The following is a 20,096-nucleotide window of genomic DNA, read 5'->3' on the forward strand; positions in this document are numbered from 1 at the left end:
AGTGTTCTCAGCTTGCTGTTAAAGGACCTCTGTTAACCGCTTCAATTCAACAGGCAGTTAAAACCAGTATTTACTGGTTTCTTATCAATGGCATGTGAGTTTGTGAAAAGCATCAATAGCAAATTGTAATCGTTCTTTGAAAATAAAAATCGTCTAAGTACCTGATTGATAAACCTACCACAGAAATGTTATCGATAAATATAATGAATAAAATAATAAAACATGAACTATATCTTACCAATATTCCAGTTCGACATGTGGCGATTTTCTGCATTTTTATAAGATTCAAACGAGAAAAATGTAATTCTATAACAATCTCTACTTATCCGATGAAAGCGGATGACCCAGATGCTTTAGGAACGATTATATCAAACAACTAAAATTTTTTTGAGTTTCACATATTTTATTTTAATATTGTTTGGAAAATATGTAAGCTGCTGCCTTTACCATAAGACTTAAATGTTTTTTTATTAATCAATATGTTTATACGGTCAATCTTTGTTTCACCTTTTTATCTTTGGGAAAAACATTTTAAGGAATAAAGGATAATACGAAGATATACGTTTTATTTTCTGCAATTTTTATTATCAAATCGAATAATTTATTCAGAGATTATTTTAAAATGCAAATTGAATGAACACAGCCTTTTTGTTTTCTTTTAGCTTAAAAGTATGAAGGTCTGAGGCAATTTACCAAGAAAACGTTTGTTGCAAATAAGCATTTATTGATACAAATGTATTGAATCCTTTTCGTTAGCGTCGGTGCTCAAGACCTTTTAAAGGGGTAAATTGTGTTTCTGAAAATGCATGTAACAGAAAAAGAACCTAACCAAGTAAATTTATTCTTGATCAGCAGCAATAGACAAATGTTTTTGCTTTGCCCAAGTTCAAGAACCAAAATACGAAACACTTAAACCTCTTCTTTCGATTTCCTGATTACCAGAAAAACCTGGAGTATTGAATAATTATGTACGATTTCTGAAATTACTTTCAGGGAGCATAACGAAATCGAAATCTGTGTGGCTTTAAAATTAACCATCTCTCCCTTTCGCTCTCTACACTCGCTTTATTCATGGCGCAATCGTTTTGCCTGGTAATCTTCGACTGATATCCTTTGAGCAATCTTGGGCTGGCTCCATGCGATTCCTTTGCATATTAAATTCGCATTTATTTCCTCCATTCCGCAACTCAATTGCATTGCCGGCCCGAACAAACAAAGCCTTCTCAGCTCATTCCTCAGATGCTCTGCAGTTATTATGTTTCGTAGTGTCGGTAGGCAAAAGGTAATAAGAAACAAGTAACGACCAAATAATTGAGTGCACGATGCACAAAGGATCCTCGCGTTGCGATGGCAAGGATGTTTTTGTGATGCGAATGCCTGCCCCTCGGTTGCCACCTTCCGCCATTGTTTGCCAACGGTTGGGCAGAAAGTGAAATGCATGTTTTATTGGCATCACAAAACAAAAGCTGAAATGGCTGGCGGAGAAACTTAAGCCAACAGAGAGATTTTGCACACCCTTTCGGGGGGTATCGCCAATCAAGTGAGGGTCTCCATGGACGAACACGGCCAAATTCGATCAATGAAATATGTAAAAATTACTAAATCTCATCTTTTGGTTCTTTCGATAACCAATATTACTTGTTAAGTAAGGGACTAATACTATTTTATTTTATTTTTTTTACTTTTAAGCATTACATAAATGTATTGTTTCTTTCTTAAACAAATATTACTAACTATATAAGGAACTAATTTAAGTTTATTTATTTCGTTTCAGCATAAGTAATAACAGTGATTATTAACCATAGATCATACAAAAATATTTTTTTCAATATAGAAAGTGTAATTACTTGTTAATTAATATAATTAGATTTAATTTAGGTTTTAAAATAATCATTATTTTTTGGGTACCCCTACTTATGCGAATTGTTTTGTACGCCAACCGTGCTGTACAATAATGACTCTCTAAAGATGGAAAGGGCATCAAGTGGCAGAAGCAATCAAGGCGTTTTGCCAAAGCGATTTTCATATTACAAGGCAGATACAATGACTCAATGGGTGCTTAACCAAGGCACTAGCAGAAGCCATTAAAAAATAAAGCCCCCAAGAGGCAGTACATCGAGAGGAGCGACGGTTCTGCCACAGTTGCATCGCCCCCGCCACTGGATGATGCATGCACTATATGTCTGGATCATGTTCTGTTTGATTGTCGGCTGCTTATACTCAGTCGGTGACTCACTTCTCAACGACCTGGGCCGTCATTAAGCGCAGTTTAAATAGGACGCGTTGCACGCTGCGTATACGCAATGTTCTGAGCCATTGCCTTTTATGACGAGCCATATGAGCGAGTCTGGCGCACCTGGACAGTTAAGCCGGCCGAATGGCAGTACATTCCCATTTAATTTAAACAATTGGAGCCGAGCAATTGCCATAACTTTTGATGGGACTGCTGCAGAAATTTTGTATGCAAATTTAATTAAAACTCCTGACTTTGCTCGTAGTTTATCATCAGCAGCAAGGCCGAAAAATTCCGTATTTACTTAAAAGTGCGTATCGATGATTGCTTGACACAACAAAGGATGCGCATTCCGACTGCTGTTCTTGACCCCAAAGGATTGTTGCCAAAACAATTATACGAAACACATTTCTGTGGAAAAGGTCCGCAAATACCTTTTATAAAGGGCAGATACTGCGCCCCTGGCTAGCCCGAAGTTTGGGTTAATTGGGAATTTCTTATTCTTAAACATAGGATATCACGACTGTTGCATTTATTTCGATTTTCTGGCTGGCTTTCAGCCAACAAACAAGTCTCGAGTGTCAAAAAGTATTTTTATGCGATTTATTTTATTCCTCTCGTCGCCTGGCAGTTGATAAAACTTTCTGGTCTATGTTTTGCTGCCTTTGTTTTGATGTGCATTTTATTTGATTTACTGGCAAAGCACGGGCTCTGATTGAACTTTGTTTTATTTTTTCGCCAGACAGACATGCGTCGATATACATGGTGGTGACAGTGCGTGCCAAAATATTATTATATGAAATCCTAAAAAAATATAGGTATTTTTTATAAATAAAAAGTAGGACCTATTCTATGCGGTAATCTATGCGTGCCTTACTTTAATTGAATATTTTCGTGCTTTTTAATATGTAAAATGTGCTCTAAAAGCTTGAAAAAAAACTGCAATTGTAGATTAAATCAGTCAAATGAAACAAGGTAAGTATTGTTGTTTGGTAGCTACAAAGCTGTCATTTATTTCTACTAAGTTTCCATTAACTTAAACCCATTTCGTAACGCTCTTTATGTCAAGCAGACGCCGTTAAATGTTTGCTCCAAGCAACGCCTTTGCATTTCAAATTTTCGTGGCATTTTGTTTTATTTAGGGTTTGCCGGCTGCAGTGCAAAATGCCGATGCCGATGCCGCGGCGCTAGCTGAAATGTTGTGCAAACACAATCAAGTGGTAAAATGAGTAGACAATGGCTGGAGAGACGCAAAGGAGCTGCCAGGAGCAGGAGCAGGGGCGGAGGAGCCCCCAACTCGGGACTACTTGGGGGCTGCCGATACAGCCGGCTCTTGAAACCGTATCCCGAATCCAGCATCCTTTCTCGGTGCTCGAGCTGTGCTGCGGGCATATAAATTGAATTGTGTGAAAATTTATATTTGTTTTGGCATTTTATGACACACTCCAGAGTGTTGCGGGTGGCCAGATTTCCGATACCCGTTCGCTTTCGGCCCTTCTCCTGTTTCTGTTTCTGTTTCTGCGTCTGCTGCGGATTGTATCTGATTTCGAGTGTGCTTTGCTTTGAGCAGACCCTCAGAATGGGTCTGAAAATTGATTAAAGGTGCGCCGCCCAATGCGGAATTTAAAATAGCCAACCCATCCTTGCCTACCCATTACTATCCGCCCTAAAATAATAGAAAGCGCTTCAAAAGTTAACCATTTTTACTTAGCCAAGTTAAAATTCGGGAGAATATAGTTTGGGCATTATTTACCATAATATGTTTTTAATTAAAATCTGCAGATCTCTTAATGAATTTTTTATTTTTCAAAAATTTTATTCTTTATAATTCAGAAATCCAGAGACTGGCGATAATCCGTATCTCTAAAACTTATGTATTTTATGATTTTTGTTTCATTTAAGGCAGAAAGTTGTACCCCGACCTTTTCTGTGAGTGCAAATGCCAATCAAATGCTGCGGAAATTGTGGCCAACTCTTAAAGTCTGCTGATTGGGTCGGTCTGTGTCAGGTTTGTTTCAACACAAAGGCCCTCGGAGCCCAGACACCAAGTTGGCCCGGCCGGTCTTTGGGATGGGGCTGCAATAAATTCGCTTGAGCCACCTCTGGCAGCCCATCCCCCTGCTCCTGCCTGGTGAAGCTTGAATATTATGGCCATTTGTGGCAGGGCCAGGCACTAAGTGAGTTGTGGCCAAGTGGCGAGTGTCGAGCTGCTAAATCATACATACCGCAGATGAACCAACAGTCAGTTACATGTAACATGTGTGGCAAGTAGGTGAAACCATAACGTATTATATGTATTAAGTTGTGTTTAAAGCACTGACTGTTTACAGGGCTTTAATATTAATGAGCTGATTATCTATGGCAGTACCCCTCCCCCCTCCCCCCTCTTCTAACCCGATTGCCGAGGACTCCGGCGTTGGCATGCGTATGAAATCCCCGAATTCATGGAAATCTGTTCGAATGCTCCGCAGGGAATGGGCGATCAAAGGGCTTTCAATGCATGTCCCACTCTAATAGTTCGTACTAATTATGGCCACGCCGTTGGAGTCTGCGGAGGAATCCCTCCTTTGTCAAGCCAAATGTTTAATTGCCCAGCTTGGGCTCAAAGCTGCAATTAGAGGGCTAGTGAAGCGCCGAAAATGGCATTTTAATGCCGGGGCTCGCGCACGTGTAAATTAATATTAATTTATTTTTTATTCGGTTCCCCAGAATATGCGGGGATTAAATAAATAAATTACAAATCGGGTCAATTGCAATTAATTATATTTGAAAATTGCTTTAGTTTTGATTCCGCTGGCAACAACTATTTACACAGCGCCACCTCCTCGGCTTCCAGCTGCACTGCGGAGGCTTGTCCAGCTGGAAATTTGCATAAATAAATTATAAACAACAACACGAGAATTGTCCATTATAAATAACGCGAGTTGTCCGAGCGAGTGCGCAGAGGGCCAAAGGCGAGCCATGACAATTTGCATATATGTTTTTATAAACACGCGGCTACATGTGTATGTTAAATATGTTTACCTACTTTGGATCCAATGGGTTCGCATCCGTGGCCCCGATGCCCCATGGTCTCCGCTATTTGCCCGCCGCATAAATAGCGAGCAAATTTGTCGTTATGTCAGTGTCTTTTTTTCGGCAGCTCCCGAATGATATATTGGCGTAAAGGACAAATAGGCAGCACAAACAGCAGCGCATTTAAAATAAAATATTACACTGTTCAGCATAAACGCTGGGTGGCAGTGCTCACATAAAACTATTAGGGAGTGTACTTATGTTTGAATTGCAGTTTTGAAGCCGCAGAACTGGGACAAAATGTTTGTTTCTGCTTTTATTTTAAAGTATGTCAAAGTGTCCATCCATTGTATGAGTACCTATTTTAAAATATCCTAATCAGCTTTTTCCTTTAAAAATTATTTATTCGCGAGGCCTACTAAAGTTGCCAACGAGTTTCCAGCTCATTTGAATGTAAATCGGGTTTCTCCAACCGAACCTTGTTTCCAGGTGTTGATGTGTTTGGTTTTGTACATTTTTTTAAGCACCCACTGGCTGCATTTTGCGGATATCGAGCATTTTGGCAGGACAATTTAAATTAGCCGTAAAAAGAAAAATATCATTTTCTATTAACTTTAATTGTTGTGTTAAATTGGTATATACAAATTCTTTGCTTATTTTTATAAAATGTTTTGATCCATTTTTTGTTGAATACTTTTGGCATTAAGTGTATTAACATTCTTGAATGTTAAAATAATTAAAATATGCAGTAATTATTAAAAATGAATAAACATAAGTGACTCCCGCTTATTTAAAAGCTTAAAATCCTTTACATTTTCTGGAAATCAGTTGACCTGCCCACCTGTCTGCCTTTTTAAGCCAGTCGGCGACTGAAGGTCGAAACCTCTCAACTTCGTGTGCAATTAGCAGTTCACTTAATTACTGAAAATGCCCCTGGGTTAATAGGGGGCGTCCACTTGCCTGATAAGTCGTTCAGCGAGTAGCCCTATTATCTTTTTTTTTATGGAAAGTGAGTCCTGCCGACCCACTGCTGTATGAACTCATTCACATTACGCACAATTTTCCCTCTGTACGGCTTCGATATCCGCGGTTTTGGGTCAACGAGGGGCACGATAAAAATGAGGGAAATGTACAGAAATTAAAAGAAAATTAAACAATTAAATAAGGGAGGCAGAGAAATCATTATAATTGCATACCGAATGGTTGAGTTCGCTGGGAAACACTGATTAAATATTGCAAGGCGAGAGAGCGCCGCGGAGAATGCAAGGAGCTGCAATAAGTGCTCCGATATGGCATTAATGTGAATCATAATTTATTGATTGCGTAATAAAAGTATCGCATTAATGAGACTCCGGCGAGACGCCAAAGAGCAAGCAGCTGACAAAAGAGAATATAAAGCTCGGTGATGGGCTTGGTGGTTAATTAAAATCATATTGGATGTTTTAAAAATATATTAAGTGAAGGTTATCATAAATGATGCACACAAATATTGCAGAAAAAGATGGGACTTAAAGCTTTTTTCTTACAGGAAAGGGGTGAAGTATAGCACATACTTAGGGTAACATGTCAGTAATAAAGAAAAATAATTTCAGTAGCTTAGCTGTCCGCTGTGATCTTTAATAACTCATACATACATATACTTACAAATGAAAACAGAACTATATCCCAGCAGATAAGATTGAAAATCAAAGCCCTATAACAGTTTAAGTTGATGTTTTTACTACAAAAAAGTTTTTGTCAACAATTCCTATAGGAATAGCACATATATGTGCTCTAATGTGGCAAAATGATCTTAAATGGAAAGATATACAAGTTTGAAGTTACTAAAAAAAAATTTTTTCAACTGATACCCAAAATTGTTTGACTTTTGATTTAATGTGCAACAATACCCTGTGCCTCTTGATAAGTCCCTCTATAAAATTTAAAGTACTTCCGTGTGCGTTGCATATTGGATAAGATTCAGAAATTTGTGATAGAATATTTGGTGTGTGTGGCACACCTACGTCAACGTTGCTTTCCTCCCCCCCCCCCTTTTCCGGCGGTCCGTACTCAACGAACTCATTATCATTCTCTCCGGTCGCAGGAATCTCATTGTTTATGCCCAACCAATTTTCTTCGCCCATTAAGAATTTTCCCATTACTCATACGCATCGTGCGCACATCGCCTGTCCGTGGTGCTCGTATTCTTCTGCGTGCCGCAGCTCTTCCGGCGGGAAAATCAATGGGACTCGTTAGTGCAGCAGCTCTGCGCTTGCAGTTTTCCGCTTTCCCGGCTGCCTGACAGCCGCATGTCATCGCCATCAGCCGGCGACGAGCTCGCGAATTGCAAAAATGTTTTAATGCGCTTATTGACAGCCGCCGATAATGGCGAACAATTTTAAACACTTCAGCTGGAGTCGCGCCGAAGACGCGTCCTTGGCGCGGAGAAAGGAGGGGCGCTGTCTCCCGACCTCCTCGCAGCTCAATCAGTCGTCCCTTGCACTTTGCACCTGTCTGCCCCACTCAGTGGCCCTCCCGAAGAAGCGGCCCTCGTCGGTGTTTGCCCTCACCTGGTTTGTTGGTCTGGTCGGTTTGCTTGGTCTGCCTGGTTTGTTCGGGCCTCGGGCGGACGTGACGACAGTTGCTTAAAGACGATGATGATGTTTGTCCTGCCGGAAACCGAAGGGATTAATCAGGAACTCGATTTAAGTAACTGCGCGATTAATGGATTCCTTGGGGACAGACCTTGGCCGTGGTAAGTATTTATGATGGCATATAAGCTTCCGCAGTTGGTCCTATTCTTAAACCAGTAGACTAGAATTTCGGGGTCTATTATCCTATAATTTTTAAGCAAAACTTTCTTAAATTTTTAGTTAAATTTAGACTGAACATAAATTAATTGACCATAAATGACAGGGTTTTTATGGGGTATTTGACAGACTTTTTTGTTGGCAAAGCAAACCACAACTATGCACTTCAAAGTTTGTGAAAGGCCACAACTAATAACATCACATGTTACAACCGCACAGAAAAATCACTCGCTTTTGTGACTGGCTTTTCACCGAACGTAACAAGGTGAAAGAATGACAGCCCAGGGAATTATTTCTATTGAACAGTGTCTTCTCTGCGAATGTAACCTATGAGGAAGCCATTTGTAACCGGTATAATGGGAAATAAAATAAGTAATTTGATGTGTTCTATAGAGTATTATGATGCACTATTCAGTTGGTTGGCATGGAGCTTAGCAGGTTCTTAAAACGAGTGGGTGAATAACGAGATATTTCTTTGAAGTACCGTTCTGATACATTCATTCAATTGGATGTAAACAAATGGTTGAAAGCCAAAAAGATCTATTTCAAACAAGTTGATTGTTGTATCATGTTATTAATTGTACCAGAAAAGCTGGGTTCTGAGAAAACTATTTTGCCTTTTTAAGCCGATTTATAGTAGAGTATTTTTAGGTCGGGTTCTTGACTTATTTGATCTGCTCGGGAACCGTGCTAGTCGGCAAGTCGCACCACACTTGACATCACCAGCGTCTGAATCCACGTTGACAGTGGTTTTCATGTCGTGTATCTTTATGTCTATTTACTAGTATCTAGTATCTCTCCGTGCGGACTGCTACATTACGCTTCTGCTGCTTGACCCACTAAGGCCAGATTACGTGATTTGTCCCGTGCACGCCGGAAGAAGACCCGCAGGAGCGGACCGGAGACGGAGAGTCAGATGGCGCAGAGATAGTAGCATTCAGGAGCGATAAGCGGAGCGACGAAAATTTCAAAGGGCATAAAAATTTAAATCACGTCACTTAGGGCCAGCGCTAGGAGGAAAAACGACGCCGGCGACAACACAAAAGACGCAGCTACAAGTCCGGACATAATGGGTGCCATGTAAATAGTTGGCCCAGACGGGGGCGCACGGTTTTGGGACCGGGTCCGCTGCCATGTCCGGAGTCGGATTCGAGGCACTGACACTGCACTCAGAAAAAGGGTTTTCTAATCTTGTAGTAGTTTATGATGTCTTAAAATGAAATATAATAGTTTTAAAGATGATAGGTAATATCTTGTTAATTCTTTAAAACACTTAAAGATACAGGAAACACTTAAAAAAAAGACTTCATATTAAAAATGCTATTTAAAGTGTCTGAAAGTATGGTGTATATTGTATTTCTGAGTTACAATTAAAAGTGATCTAAAAATCCTACCACCACCGGTAGTATTATATAATAACTTTTTCAATGGCTTGAAAAATATTTAGTTCTTGTAAGCTTTCCTTTTCCTCTAAATTTTGGATTGTTGAAAAGTATTATTACGAGTTTCGACAAATGTGAGGTTTCTGGGATCCTAATTTAGAGCGAAAAGAGCTTCTCAGCTGTCTATTCTCCGAGTGTATGCTGCTTTGTGGCTACATGTGGGTCCGTGTGTGTTTGTTAAGCCGCTTTTGAGGCAGGCACTCAGGCACAGGCACAGGCACAGGCACCGGCCCAACCGCACACAGGAGCATCCCGTAGTCCCATGGTCCGCAGCCCATAGTCGCAGGACGAATCCACGTGTGCGTTTGTCTCCGCTCCTTTGTGAGCGTGAGCCCGAGCGTGTGTGAGTGCCAGGACGACGGCCATGTTGCTGAGGCGCGGCAAATGCCTGTTACGCTTTTGAGCCACCGCCTGCGGTTGACAGAGCACGTTGAACCGCCCATCCCGTTCGGATTGGAGCCGTGCACCTGGGCACTCGCCCACCCAACCGCCCCTCGAGAAACATCCAAACAAGCAGCCGCTCTGCGGCCTGATGCACATTAAAACGCAATTAAAGTTGCAGGCGTTAATTGTGCCGCCTCTGTTGCCTTTTTTGCACTTCTTTCTAGCAGCCTTTGCCGTTTTGAGTTGGCTACCGAAAATTAATTACTTTTGCCCTGTCAAAGTTGCCAAAGTCATTGGAAAGGAGAGAGCGTGGCTATTGCTCGAGGAAAATGAAATGCTCTAAAAATACAAGCAGGTGTGTTCTGGAATTCAGATTCGCCAAATAGGCTAAGTCCACTAAAATCAGAAGCGGACCCATCTGAATGTACATCTGTAATAAAATGAAATACCACATGAACCCGGCCACACCCGAAACTTTTTTGGTTGACGTGCTATGGGATACTTTCCATACGTGATGTAGGTTGAAAAAATGGTTAGTAAAACAATCGATACTATCGATGGCCTAACAATTTAGGAATCATCGATGGTCTTGACCCAACATCTATAGTTTCGCTCATAAAAAAGTGATGTGTTTTATATTTGTTGAATTAAAAGTATTATTATGTATATTTTTTAAAACACAGCGGTGTTTTAAACGTTAAGGTTAAATATAAAGCTTAATTTCATTTTAATTGCGTTAAAGCTTATATGGATTTTATTTTTCTATAAGCATCAGTTAGTTACATTCAGTCAGTGTTAAATTTAGTATTCTATTTGTTTTGTAAGTTAGCGTTTATTTTCTTTTATTTTCGATAGTATCGATAATATCGAATGTGGATTTTCTTTTTCTAAAAGCATCAGTTAGTTAAATTCAGTGTTAAATTTAGTATTCTATTTGTTTTATAAGTTGGCGTTTATTTTCTTTTATTTTCGATAGTATCGATAATATCGAATGTGACCACTATCAATGGTGCCCCCTACCGAAGATTTCCAAACCAAAGTTTATAAGCTACTTGCGGACGAGAAAAGGCCTCTAACGCCCACTTACAAAAGCTTTAAACATATCATATTTTATGTTTCTATATATTTCAAGGGTTTCTAAAGTTAATATAGTTTTTCACTTCTAAGAAAATGCATGTTAACATTTATATCTCTTTAGGCATCTTGCTTTAGTTACCACAAAAATCCTGACGCTTACGGAATAAATGTTTCAATGAAATATAACTTATCAAAGAGCCAATGCGAAGAACCTTAAGTTAAACCCAACCTGAAACAATACGTTTTCAAAAGAATTCTTTCGAATCTCGCAACATATTTCAAAGGCAGCCTCCGCGGCGAGGAAATGGGAATGTTCGCATGTGAATGTCTACTAATGAATCAAGTCCATGAATACAGCCACAAGTGAGTTTCTTTTTTCGACTTTTGGTGTAGCACCACACGAGGAGGTGGAAAGCAAGTGGGCGTGGCAGGAGTGGGCTGGTGCTAATGGGGTCACACACACGCCGACATGGAGTCGTCGCCGGGTTTTTCTCGAACTGTTTCTTTCGCCAGTTGTGCAGTTAAATCCTTTGCTAGGCAACTTTATCTCCCAGCACAGATTCTCAATAGCAGCTGTTGTTCATTTATTTTTTGCTGCCTGCACTGACGTTGCATGCTGCAAGCGTTGTTTATATCGCAGCTTTTCTTGCTCGTTTTCTATTTTCCACTGCCTTGCGCCTTTGCAGCTGTCGGCGGGCTTGGCTTAAGCGCCAGTCGCTGGCGACGTGCCGCTGAAATAATTAAGTTGCCAATTCCGGCTAGCAGAGTATCAACAGCCAGAGATGGAAACGGAGATGGCAATGGGAGTGCGAATGGTTGGTGGCTTTCACTTAGTGGCATAGTTTTTCAATTAGCCTGTCAGGACGCGCAGCAGGCGCTGTTTTTACAGTACTCCCCTGTTTTTCGTATCAACTGGATCGGAAACTCCGTTTTTTTCCATCTCCAAAGTCGCAGATCGGAGGTAAGCACTAAAAAGCAACTCCACTCTTTGTTTCTGCCACCATCATCAGAGCAATCCCCGCTAAGCCAGGCCGACTTAAAAATTGGGCTTTTCCCTCGCCCTGGCAACATGTCGTTTGCGTAGTATCCAGGAATAGCCCCAAGTGCCTCTGCCACAAATAGAAAACAAACATGGAAGACCAAGCACACACTCCCCAGCAAATAGACAGCTTGTCGAACATTTCGGTTGGAAGGAAATGCAAGACATTTCTCGAATATTACGCATACGCACGGCTGGCAGCCACAACACCGCAACTGAGGCGTTTTCCTTGCATTAGATGTCGCCTCCGTTGGCCTGCTTTGCAGTCTGGTGAGCCGAGCGGAGCAAAAGTGAAAACTGCTGCAATTTCCACCAGAATGCCCGCCAGTTGACATTCTTTTGACAAAAGCCTTTGGCCTTGTCCCGAGATGAGATGCCTCGATCATTAGCATCGCAGTCATGGCGGAGTTGCAGCAAATTGCTTTGCCGTGCCGAGCTCACTGTTCAAAACCATCGATTTTTATAGCTTTTTGATTTTGTATTTAGCTTGTAGTTCCTTGAAAGGAAGATGGCGATTTCAACACTTTGTAGAGCCACATTTTCGGGAACTCTCTATAAACTTGTGTCTTTTAGAATAGGAATATGTTCTCCACTTTACAGACCCCTATTATAAGACACATCTTAGTCTATCTTTTGAAAATTGTGTGGCATTTTTTAAGATTTTCAATCATGCCAGCTTTAAGCAGCATGCCTTAAAGTCCCCAATTTTCCCTGTGTGCAGTGTGCTTCCAATTTACGAATCAGCCAGAGCTGCGTTTGTGCCGAAAAAGAACCAAAATGCAACTGGGTCGCCCGGGTGCTGTGCAATTTGAACAAAGGAAACAGAGGCACTAAGTTGCGGCGACATGTAGCGTTTAAAGTTGTGGCAAGCGAGCGCAGCCAATGAATACCAAATCAATCGATAGTGCGAAATCGAACTTCGCTGGCAGCCTCAGCAGGGCAGACATTTTTCTGCTCGGCTGACCCGGAGAGCGGAAAAGCAATTTCAGTCTGTGGCACCTCAAGTAGCTGGGGCAGCACCCCCTTCATCCCCCTTTTCTCGCTTTTCCCGCTTTTCCACTAGGCCAAACGATTTGCAAATTTAACCATCGCATCACTGGGTATTGCTCACAACCAATCGAGGGCATTAGCTGGGAAAAAAGTACGGAACGTCTTAACCAAATACGGAGAAAACGTTCAATTTTTTAGTCGATCATCTAGAAAAAGTTGCACTCAAATCCTTTGCGTATAGGTTTTCGGTATGGAATACTTAATGCTGGGCCCAAAGTTTTTACAACACGGAATTAAGCGATTAGAGGGAAGTTTGCCACCCAGTTGGCACGCATAAATTATTCCGAACTTCTGCTTCTGTCACCAGCAGATTTGCACACTGAAAGATATGAGAGCAAACGATTAAGTGGCAGTTTATTCGGTCATTTCGTTTTCGATAAAAATCACACTACTATATCATATAGCTGCCATAGGAGGATCACAAAATTAATGTAAAAAAATAAAAAAATCGTTATAGTATCTCGTTTTTGGCCAAAAGTATTTGCTAGTTAAATGTAACATCTTCATTTTTCTGGGACTATTATTGGTTTTCTAAAAGTTGGAAGGCTTTGTATATATATTCCTCTTACAGATACGACCTGATTATTATACCCGTTACTCGTAGAGTAAAAGGGTATACTAGATTCGTCGGAAAGTATGTAACAGGCAGAAGGAAGCGTTTCCGACCCCATAAAGTATATATATTCTTGATCAGGATCACTAGCCGAGTCGATCTAGCCATGTCCGTCTGTCCGTCTGTCCGTCTGTCCGTCTGTCCGTCTGTCCGTCTGTCCGTCTGTCCGGATGAACGCTGAGATCTCGGAAACTATGAGAGCTAGGCTATTGAGATTTGGCGAGCAGATTCCTGAGCTTCTTACGCAGCGCAAGTTTGTTTCAGTAGAGTGCCACGCCCACTCTAACGCCCACAAACCGCCCAAAACTGTGGCTCCTACAGTTTTGATGTTAGATAGAAAATTTTAACTGAAATGTATTAGTCTTGTCCATACCTATCGATTGACCCAAAAATAATTTTTCTACGCCCACTCTAACGCCCACAAACCTCCCAAGAAAAAAAGCTATGACGTCAGAGCCAGACAGTGCGAAATGTTTTTACGCGTGTATGTGTGTGTATGTAAATAGTTGCCGGCCGAACTTAGCGGCAAAGAGAAAAGCACTGCCGGCGCTCAGAGAGAGCAAAGTGCGCGGCTAACTTATTCTATTGAACAATGAATTTGTCACGCCTACCCTAACGCACACAACGCTTAAATCTGTCTTCCGCCGGTAGGTGGCGCATTTAAATCTCGCTTTGCTGCTTGCATATCTCCATTTCCCTTTGGTCGCTTAAGCTGAGTAACGGGTATCTGATAGTCGAGGTACTCGACTATAGCGTTCTCCCTTGTTTTTATAATTATATTATTTTGATCTAGTAGGCCCCTACTAACTACATTTCACTTGTTCTGAATAATTATATCTGAGCAACTGCCTTCATACTGTCTTCAAAAATTAACACTCAGTGTCATTTTGAATTAGGATTTTCTTTTTATACAAAATAAGTGGTTATTCTACTTAGAACACTACCTTATCTTTGATGTTCTTCAATAATACTTTCATAAATCCACCTAGTTATCAATACTAGAATTCATTAGTGACTGACTAGTGACATGTTTTAAATTTTCATGTGTACTACCATAAGCTGCAGCCGTTGCAAAATGAATGCGCATTCAACAGCCGTGGCCATCATAGATATGGAACTGGATTTCGATGAGGATGTGGATGAACATGGGGATGGAGGCGGCGCCTCGGAGGAAGTGGGTCAGGGCGGGGATGTGCGGGCGCTGGTGCGGCGCCTGCAGGCTGGTCACGTGTGGATCCGGCAGCAGATGACGCACCTCCAGCGCCGCCTGGTGACCCTCCAGTTGGACAGACAAAGACGCCTCTACGAGGGAAGGGATCGGCTGCAGCGACTCCTGCGGAACTTGCAGGTGATATACGGACGCAACTGGGGCCTGTAGGCGAAGTTCGGAAGTTGGAGCTGAAATTCGGGTGCCAACACCTCGAGGCACGGAGTTGATGTGACGAACGGTCCCAAATACAAGCGATGTGTCGGGGTGGCGACTGAATTGCTTACACATGTTGTGGGAAGTTAAATATACAAAGCTGATGAATTGAATTTTTCATGACGCTCTGAAAATCGGTTGGGTTAACCTGACACACCCTGAATTGCGCTGAATAATTTATCGATGAATATTTGCAGGATGTGAATGTAATTGAATTTTTAAAATGTGGCATTAAGAAATTTAATCGGCTTCAAGTGTGGGCTTTCTCTTTTAAGGCATCAAAAACATATTTATCTGGAAGATTGCTTCTCAAGAAGATTTTTATTTGGACTTTTTAACATTTTTATTTAAGCTCTCATACTCAAATTCAGTCTATACATCTTACTGCAGGCGAATAATCCACCATTAATCTTACTAGTTTAATGACAATCCCAGTCAAACCTCCTTGCACAGCTTAGTGGTCATAGTTGTTAAACAGGCTTGTGCATCATCGATGTTAACCAAATGCCCATTAGACATGCAGTGAATGCCTAAGTGCGTCCATAAGTCATGCGATTAATTAACACCACAAGGCACACATCATAAGCCATGGACCTCTAACTTGCCCCCAACTAAACCAAAGACCCTTGGCCATCAGAGTTCGCTGTCTGCGTAACTCAATTAATCAGACACCAGTGGAGGTCGAGTGCGTCACTTAGCTCGAGATTAACCCTTGGCTGGCCCAGTCCTCGTCCTTCCATGCAATCGCTGTGCAGCGCCTGGGGATGAGGCTGCAGCCATCGGGCACTGTCATCAGCCACTTACACGGGCCCATTGCTGTTTAGCAACTATTTATGGAGACAAGTAGTTTCCACTTGCCACCTACAGCCTTCGAAGTGCACAGGGAAAAACCTGGCTCTTTGGTAGGATATCCTACATGAGATTTCTGTTGTAATCTGAAACCCCCCATATTGAATCTCCCGCTCTTTTAGATTCTTAAGGAGGTAAACATGGCTTAACACAAAGATTATCTAAATATTTAGTAATAACAAGGCGGCATTATAAGGCTTTTTCTCACCATGTACCCAAGTGGAACTGAGCCGCAGCTGGAAAGTCCCACACTCGCTGGCATTGTAATGATATGCCTTTCGGGCTGTGTCGGCTGCTGTTCTGTTCTGTTCAGTTATGTCCTGGCCTCGAGAACTCCTGCCTGCAGATGACACCTAGCGTGTTATCATTAAACACTTGGAAAGTGAACAGCAGGGCGGAACAAAAGGGGGGTCAGCTGACATCACTTGAGTGGACCATAAACGGCAACAAATGCAAATGCAAATGAAATTATTGCCGCCGCAGCTCCATTTCTCTGGATGACCAACGACCCCGACTCTCGCCGGAAAACTGTTTGCATATGCAGGGACACACCCACAGATAGGCCACGCCCCCCGCCCACCGAAGCGCCCCTCGAACGGACGGGCTGCGCCCATAAAGCCATCGGCGACCGACTGCATTTCAGCGATATAAATATTTATATAAGTTAATCGGTTTATGGCGCACGAGTAATTGAATTTCGCGACGGCGCCAGGTAAATGCAACCAGGTAGCATGTAACATGTACTCCCGATCCCTCCGCATTTGGATGTCACGCGGTCAGGGCGATGTTGCAGAACGGGTGTGGGTCGCTTTAAACTTGATTTCTTACTTTGGGCATCCGTTTCCGCCCAGTCCCATTTGAATATTCCAGGACTGGGCATACGGGAATCCTGGGTTCTCTTATCTAGAGTAGGTTATTTTAAAGATCGAAGATGTACTTGCAGTTAGTTCTACAACTGTAAGTGGCAATAATTGAGCAAGTTATATCAGTTAGAGATTATAAAAAATTCATAAATAAAGCACAAACAATTTTTATACCCGTTACTCGTAGAGTAAAAGGATATACTAGATTCGTCTGATAGTATGTAACAGGTAGAAATAAGCGTTTCCTACCCCATATAGAATATATATTCTTGATCAGGATCACTAGTCGAGTCGATCTATAGGTATAGCTATGTCCGTCTGTCCGTTCACTAAAAAGTTATAAATAAAAACAATAAATGTTTAGCAAACTAAATAGAGAGCGAGAGGGATAGACTTATATTCATACAGAAAATCGACTGCTTACGAAATTTCACTAGTGCCACCTATGTTTCACGTTATGTGGCGTAAACAGCCGATAGGAATTAACGATAGGTGGCGCTTTTTTGTTTGGTGAGTAACGGGTATCTTATAGTCGAGGCCGTCGACTACAGCGTTTTATTTTGCCTTATTAGTATTTTTTATTCCACTCTGTTTTTCAACCGCTTTTTGTTGAAAATATGTTTTATGCACCAGACAAATGAAGCGTAACAACATACGTTGTGAAAGATTTAAGTTCTTGATTACCAAATGATTTTTTTGAGTATTACTGCGGAACAATAAATCAGTCATCGAATGATTGGTTCCTCTGAAACAGCTCAGCTCGAGAAGTTCACATCAACAACCTAATAAATATCAAATATTAAATTATTCCTGTAAACGAATTCTCGGTCAACTAATTAACATGGTATACCCTTTTCAACGCTGGTTGGTTATCGAAAGAAACATGCAACTGGCCTATTCGCTTCTTTTATTAAATTTACATTATCTCATACGCTCGAATTATTTTGTTCTAGGAAGTCTTTTTTAAATTAGTATTAATATTGTGCTGAACAAGCGTAAGTATCACAAAGATTATAAGCACACGTGCTGAAAACCCCACATCAAACCCAATTATTTTAATCCCTGGGGTTGCAGCGAGAAGAGCATTCTAGCTTATATTTTCGAGTTACCACGAATATCGGGTTAACCCATGCGGTCCCCTTAACCCCTCCCTGCCCGACATGGAGCTCGCTCCAACATGGCGCCAGCCGGAAGTGCCAGCCCGTTCAGCAATGGACGCGTTGCCCCGTTTCTATGGCACTTCCGCCTTACTGCACATTAATTGCAATTAAATTTGGCATTACTTCCCTGCTTAAAACCCTTTGCATTTCGTTTTTTTCTGTTTTTGCAACTCCCCGCTGCCCGCGCAAATTTAATGATGGCTGCAATTTTTGCACACTGCATTTTCCTATTCTTTGCATAATTTAAAGTTGTTTGCTTTGGCTGCTGCAGTTGCATGATGGCCAAGGGGAGAAAGTGGGCATTTGATGTTGCCGCTGCTCTGCTGCACTGCCTCCGATATTGTTGTTTTCAATTAATTGCGCGTCTAGCTAAATGGCAAGTAAATTAATGTTTATAGTGCATAAATATGCAATTTATAGAGGCCCTCCCTTCTGGGCGGGCTTGTGTGGTGACGACATTGCTTTCAGACTTTGATGACGCCATGTTTCGGTTGAATTGAGCGTAAATTTTATTAAGTAGTTTGAGTTAGGGGAACACACCATAGTGCATAGGTTTAACATTTTGTGAGGGAGCTACTTTTTTAGAGCCTTGTGCCGTAAATTAATAAAATTTAATTGCGATCCCCTATCGCCAGATCTTGCTATATTTTCGGGCTAACATTTATGGCCGGAGCTGCGTCAACTCGCGGAACAGAAGTCAAAGATCTTAGAGATACCATCCTGCGGTGGCCTTTTCCTTCTACTCGACACCGGAACAAAAGTTCCTTACGTTTATATTATTTCAAAATTTCAGAACATTATGATTCAACTTTTTCCTACCATTTTATATAATATATTCTCTTATGGGGAATTTAAATTCTAAAAATCTATAAAGCTGCCACTAAAACATATTCATACCTAATAGATGTATACATCTGACCTCAGTAAATATCAGTTCCTAGATTTTGTGGCCGAGGAACGTAAAATATGCATGTATTTTTAACACAATATTTGTGTCCATCAGCCAATCCTATTAACTCTATGGGTATACCTATAATAGGAAAACAAAAATATTTTGGTCTGTGCACGGCTTGTTGTTTTGTTGTGTCGGTGCCAAAACTTTAATTGCCTTGCGGGCCGAAAACTTTAGCAGAATCTGTGCTGCTATGCATTTTGTTAACATTTCCGGCGACTTCTCGCTGGTGACGTCCTGAGCGACCCCTCACCTTCGACCCCCAGCCTCCAACCGACCGTTGTTGTCCCCGGTTTGTGTGCCCTTTTAATTGCCCATTGAAAGTTGTTCACTTGTTAAAGCGAACTTCGCCTGCCAAGTTGTTCGGCAGTGAAGTGAAGTGTAAGCAAGAAGCGTGAAACTATGTGTTATGCAATTAAAAGTGCAGGCGGAGGCGTCTAAGCCCAATCGATGCGGGTATTCAATTGGCCGACGGCAAGCCAATTTGCCGCAACTTATTTAAGGATCAAGTGCTCGGCGGGGCGCTGGTGGGAAAATTGGATGGAAACTCGGGTGACCGCAGCTGCAGCTGCTCGTAATGAGTTTTTCATGCATGCAGGACAGCCGAGACAGATCCTTCAAGCCAACATTATGTGACAGCTGCAGACAGAAATCATTCCGGGCCCTGTTCTATATGGTATATGGTATCCTATCCGTCCCAATGAGAAGAGCAGCCAGAACGAAAGTTATTATCTTGCATATGGTTATGGGTTGGCCAGGGACCCAAAGTCTACACTAAACAAACAATTAATACTTCTTTCTGAGTTTTGGGACAAATTGTGCAGGTCATCTCTTACGATTCCTATTGATTGTATAATGTAAGGTCGATTTTGTTTAAAATTTTCTTGATTATTTTGGATTTTGTTTCGGTTCTGTTACCCAAATTTTTTCAGGTGTCCCTATACTATCTGTGGCATTCTTTTCCTCACATCGGGCTGCTTTGTTTTCCCTGCTGCGATGTCTACTGCCCCGACTGGCGAGGCAGCCACAATACATTTTTCTGATTTTCCACTTGCATTATCACGTCTAAAAACTGTCTACCATTGAAACATGTGTATTGTGTGCATTGTCTGGACTAAGGGGCATTTTCAGTTTGTCTAGTCGGAGGGCAACGGGGAAGAGTGCAGGAAGTTCAGGCAATATATAAGCATAATTTAAGAGCGAAACC

The 20,096-nt window shown here is 41.5% G+C and overlaps 1 protein-coding gene across 3 annotated transcripts; it reads left to right on the plus strand.

Annotated features, from left to right (window-relative positions):
- Positions 1–11,812: 11,812 nt before the first annotated feature.
- LOC119560599 lies at positions 11,813–15,178 on the plus strand. Of its 3 annotated transcripts, none has more exons than XM_037874124.1 (2): positions 11,813–11,901; positions 14,632–15,178. In XM_037874124.1, the coding sequence occupies exon 2, from the start codon at positions 14,685–14,687 to the stop codon at positions 15,018–15,020; it is 336 nt and encodes a 111-aa protein (XP_037730052.1). In that variant the 5' UTR covers positions 11,813–11,901; positions 14,632–14,684; the 3' UTR covers positions 15,021–15,178. The 3 variants fall into 3 exon arrangements, with proteins under 3 accessions (XP_037730052.1, XP_037730054.1, XP_037730055.1); XM_037874126.1 differs by having other exon boundaries at positions 11,834–11,901; positions 14,702–15,178; XM_037874127.1 differs by having other exon boundaries at positions 11,862–11,901; positions 14,708–15,178.
- The last annotated feature ends 4,918 nt before the right edge of the window (positions 15,179–20,096 follow it).

The sequence above is a fragment of the Drosophila subpulchrella genome, unplaced genomic scaffold, assembly GCF_014743375.2.
Source record: "Drosophila subpulchrella strain 33 F10 #4 breed RU33 unplaced genomic scaffold, RU_Dsub_v1.1 Primary Assembly Seq354, whole genome shotgun sequence".
NCBI classification, from domain to species: Eukaryota; Metazoa; Arthropoda; class Insecta; order Diptera; family Drosophilidae; genus Drosophila; species Drosophila subpulchrella.

What these genes read in the sequence shown, in the direction of transcription:
- LOC119560599 (XM_037874124.1), top strand. Translation starts at nt 14,685, where the DNA reads ATGTGTACTACCATAAGCTGCAGCCGTTGCAAAATGAATGCGCATTCA.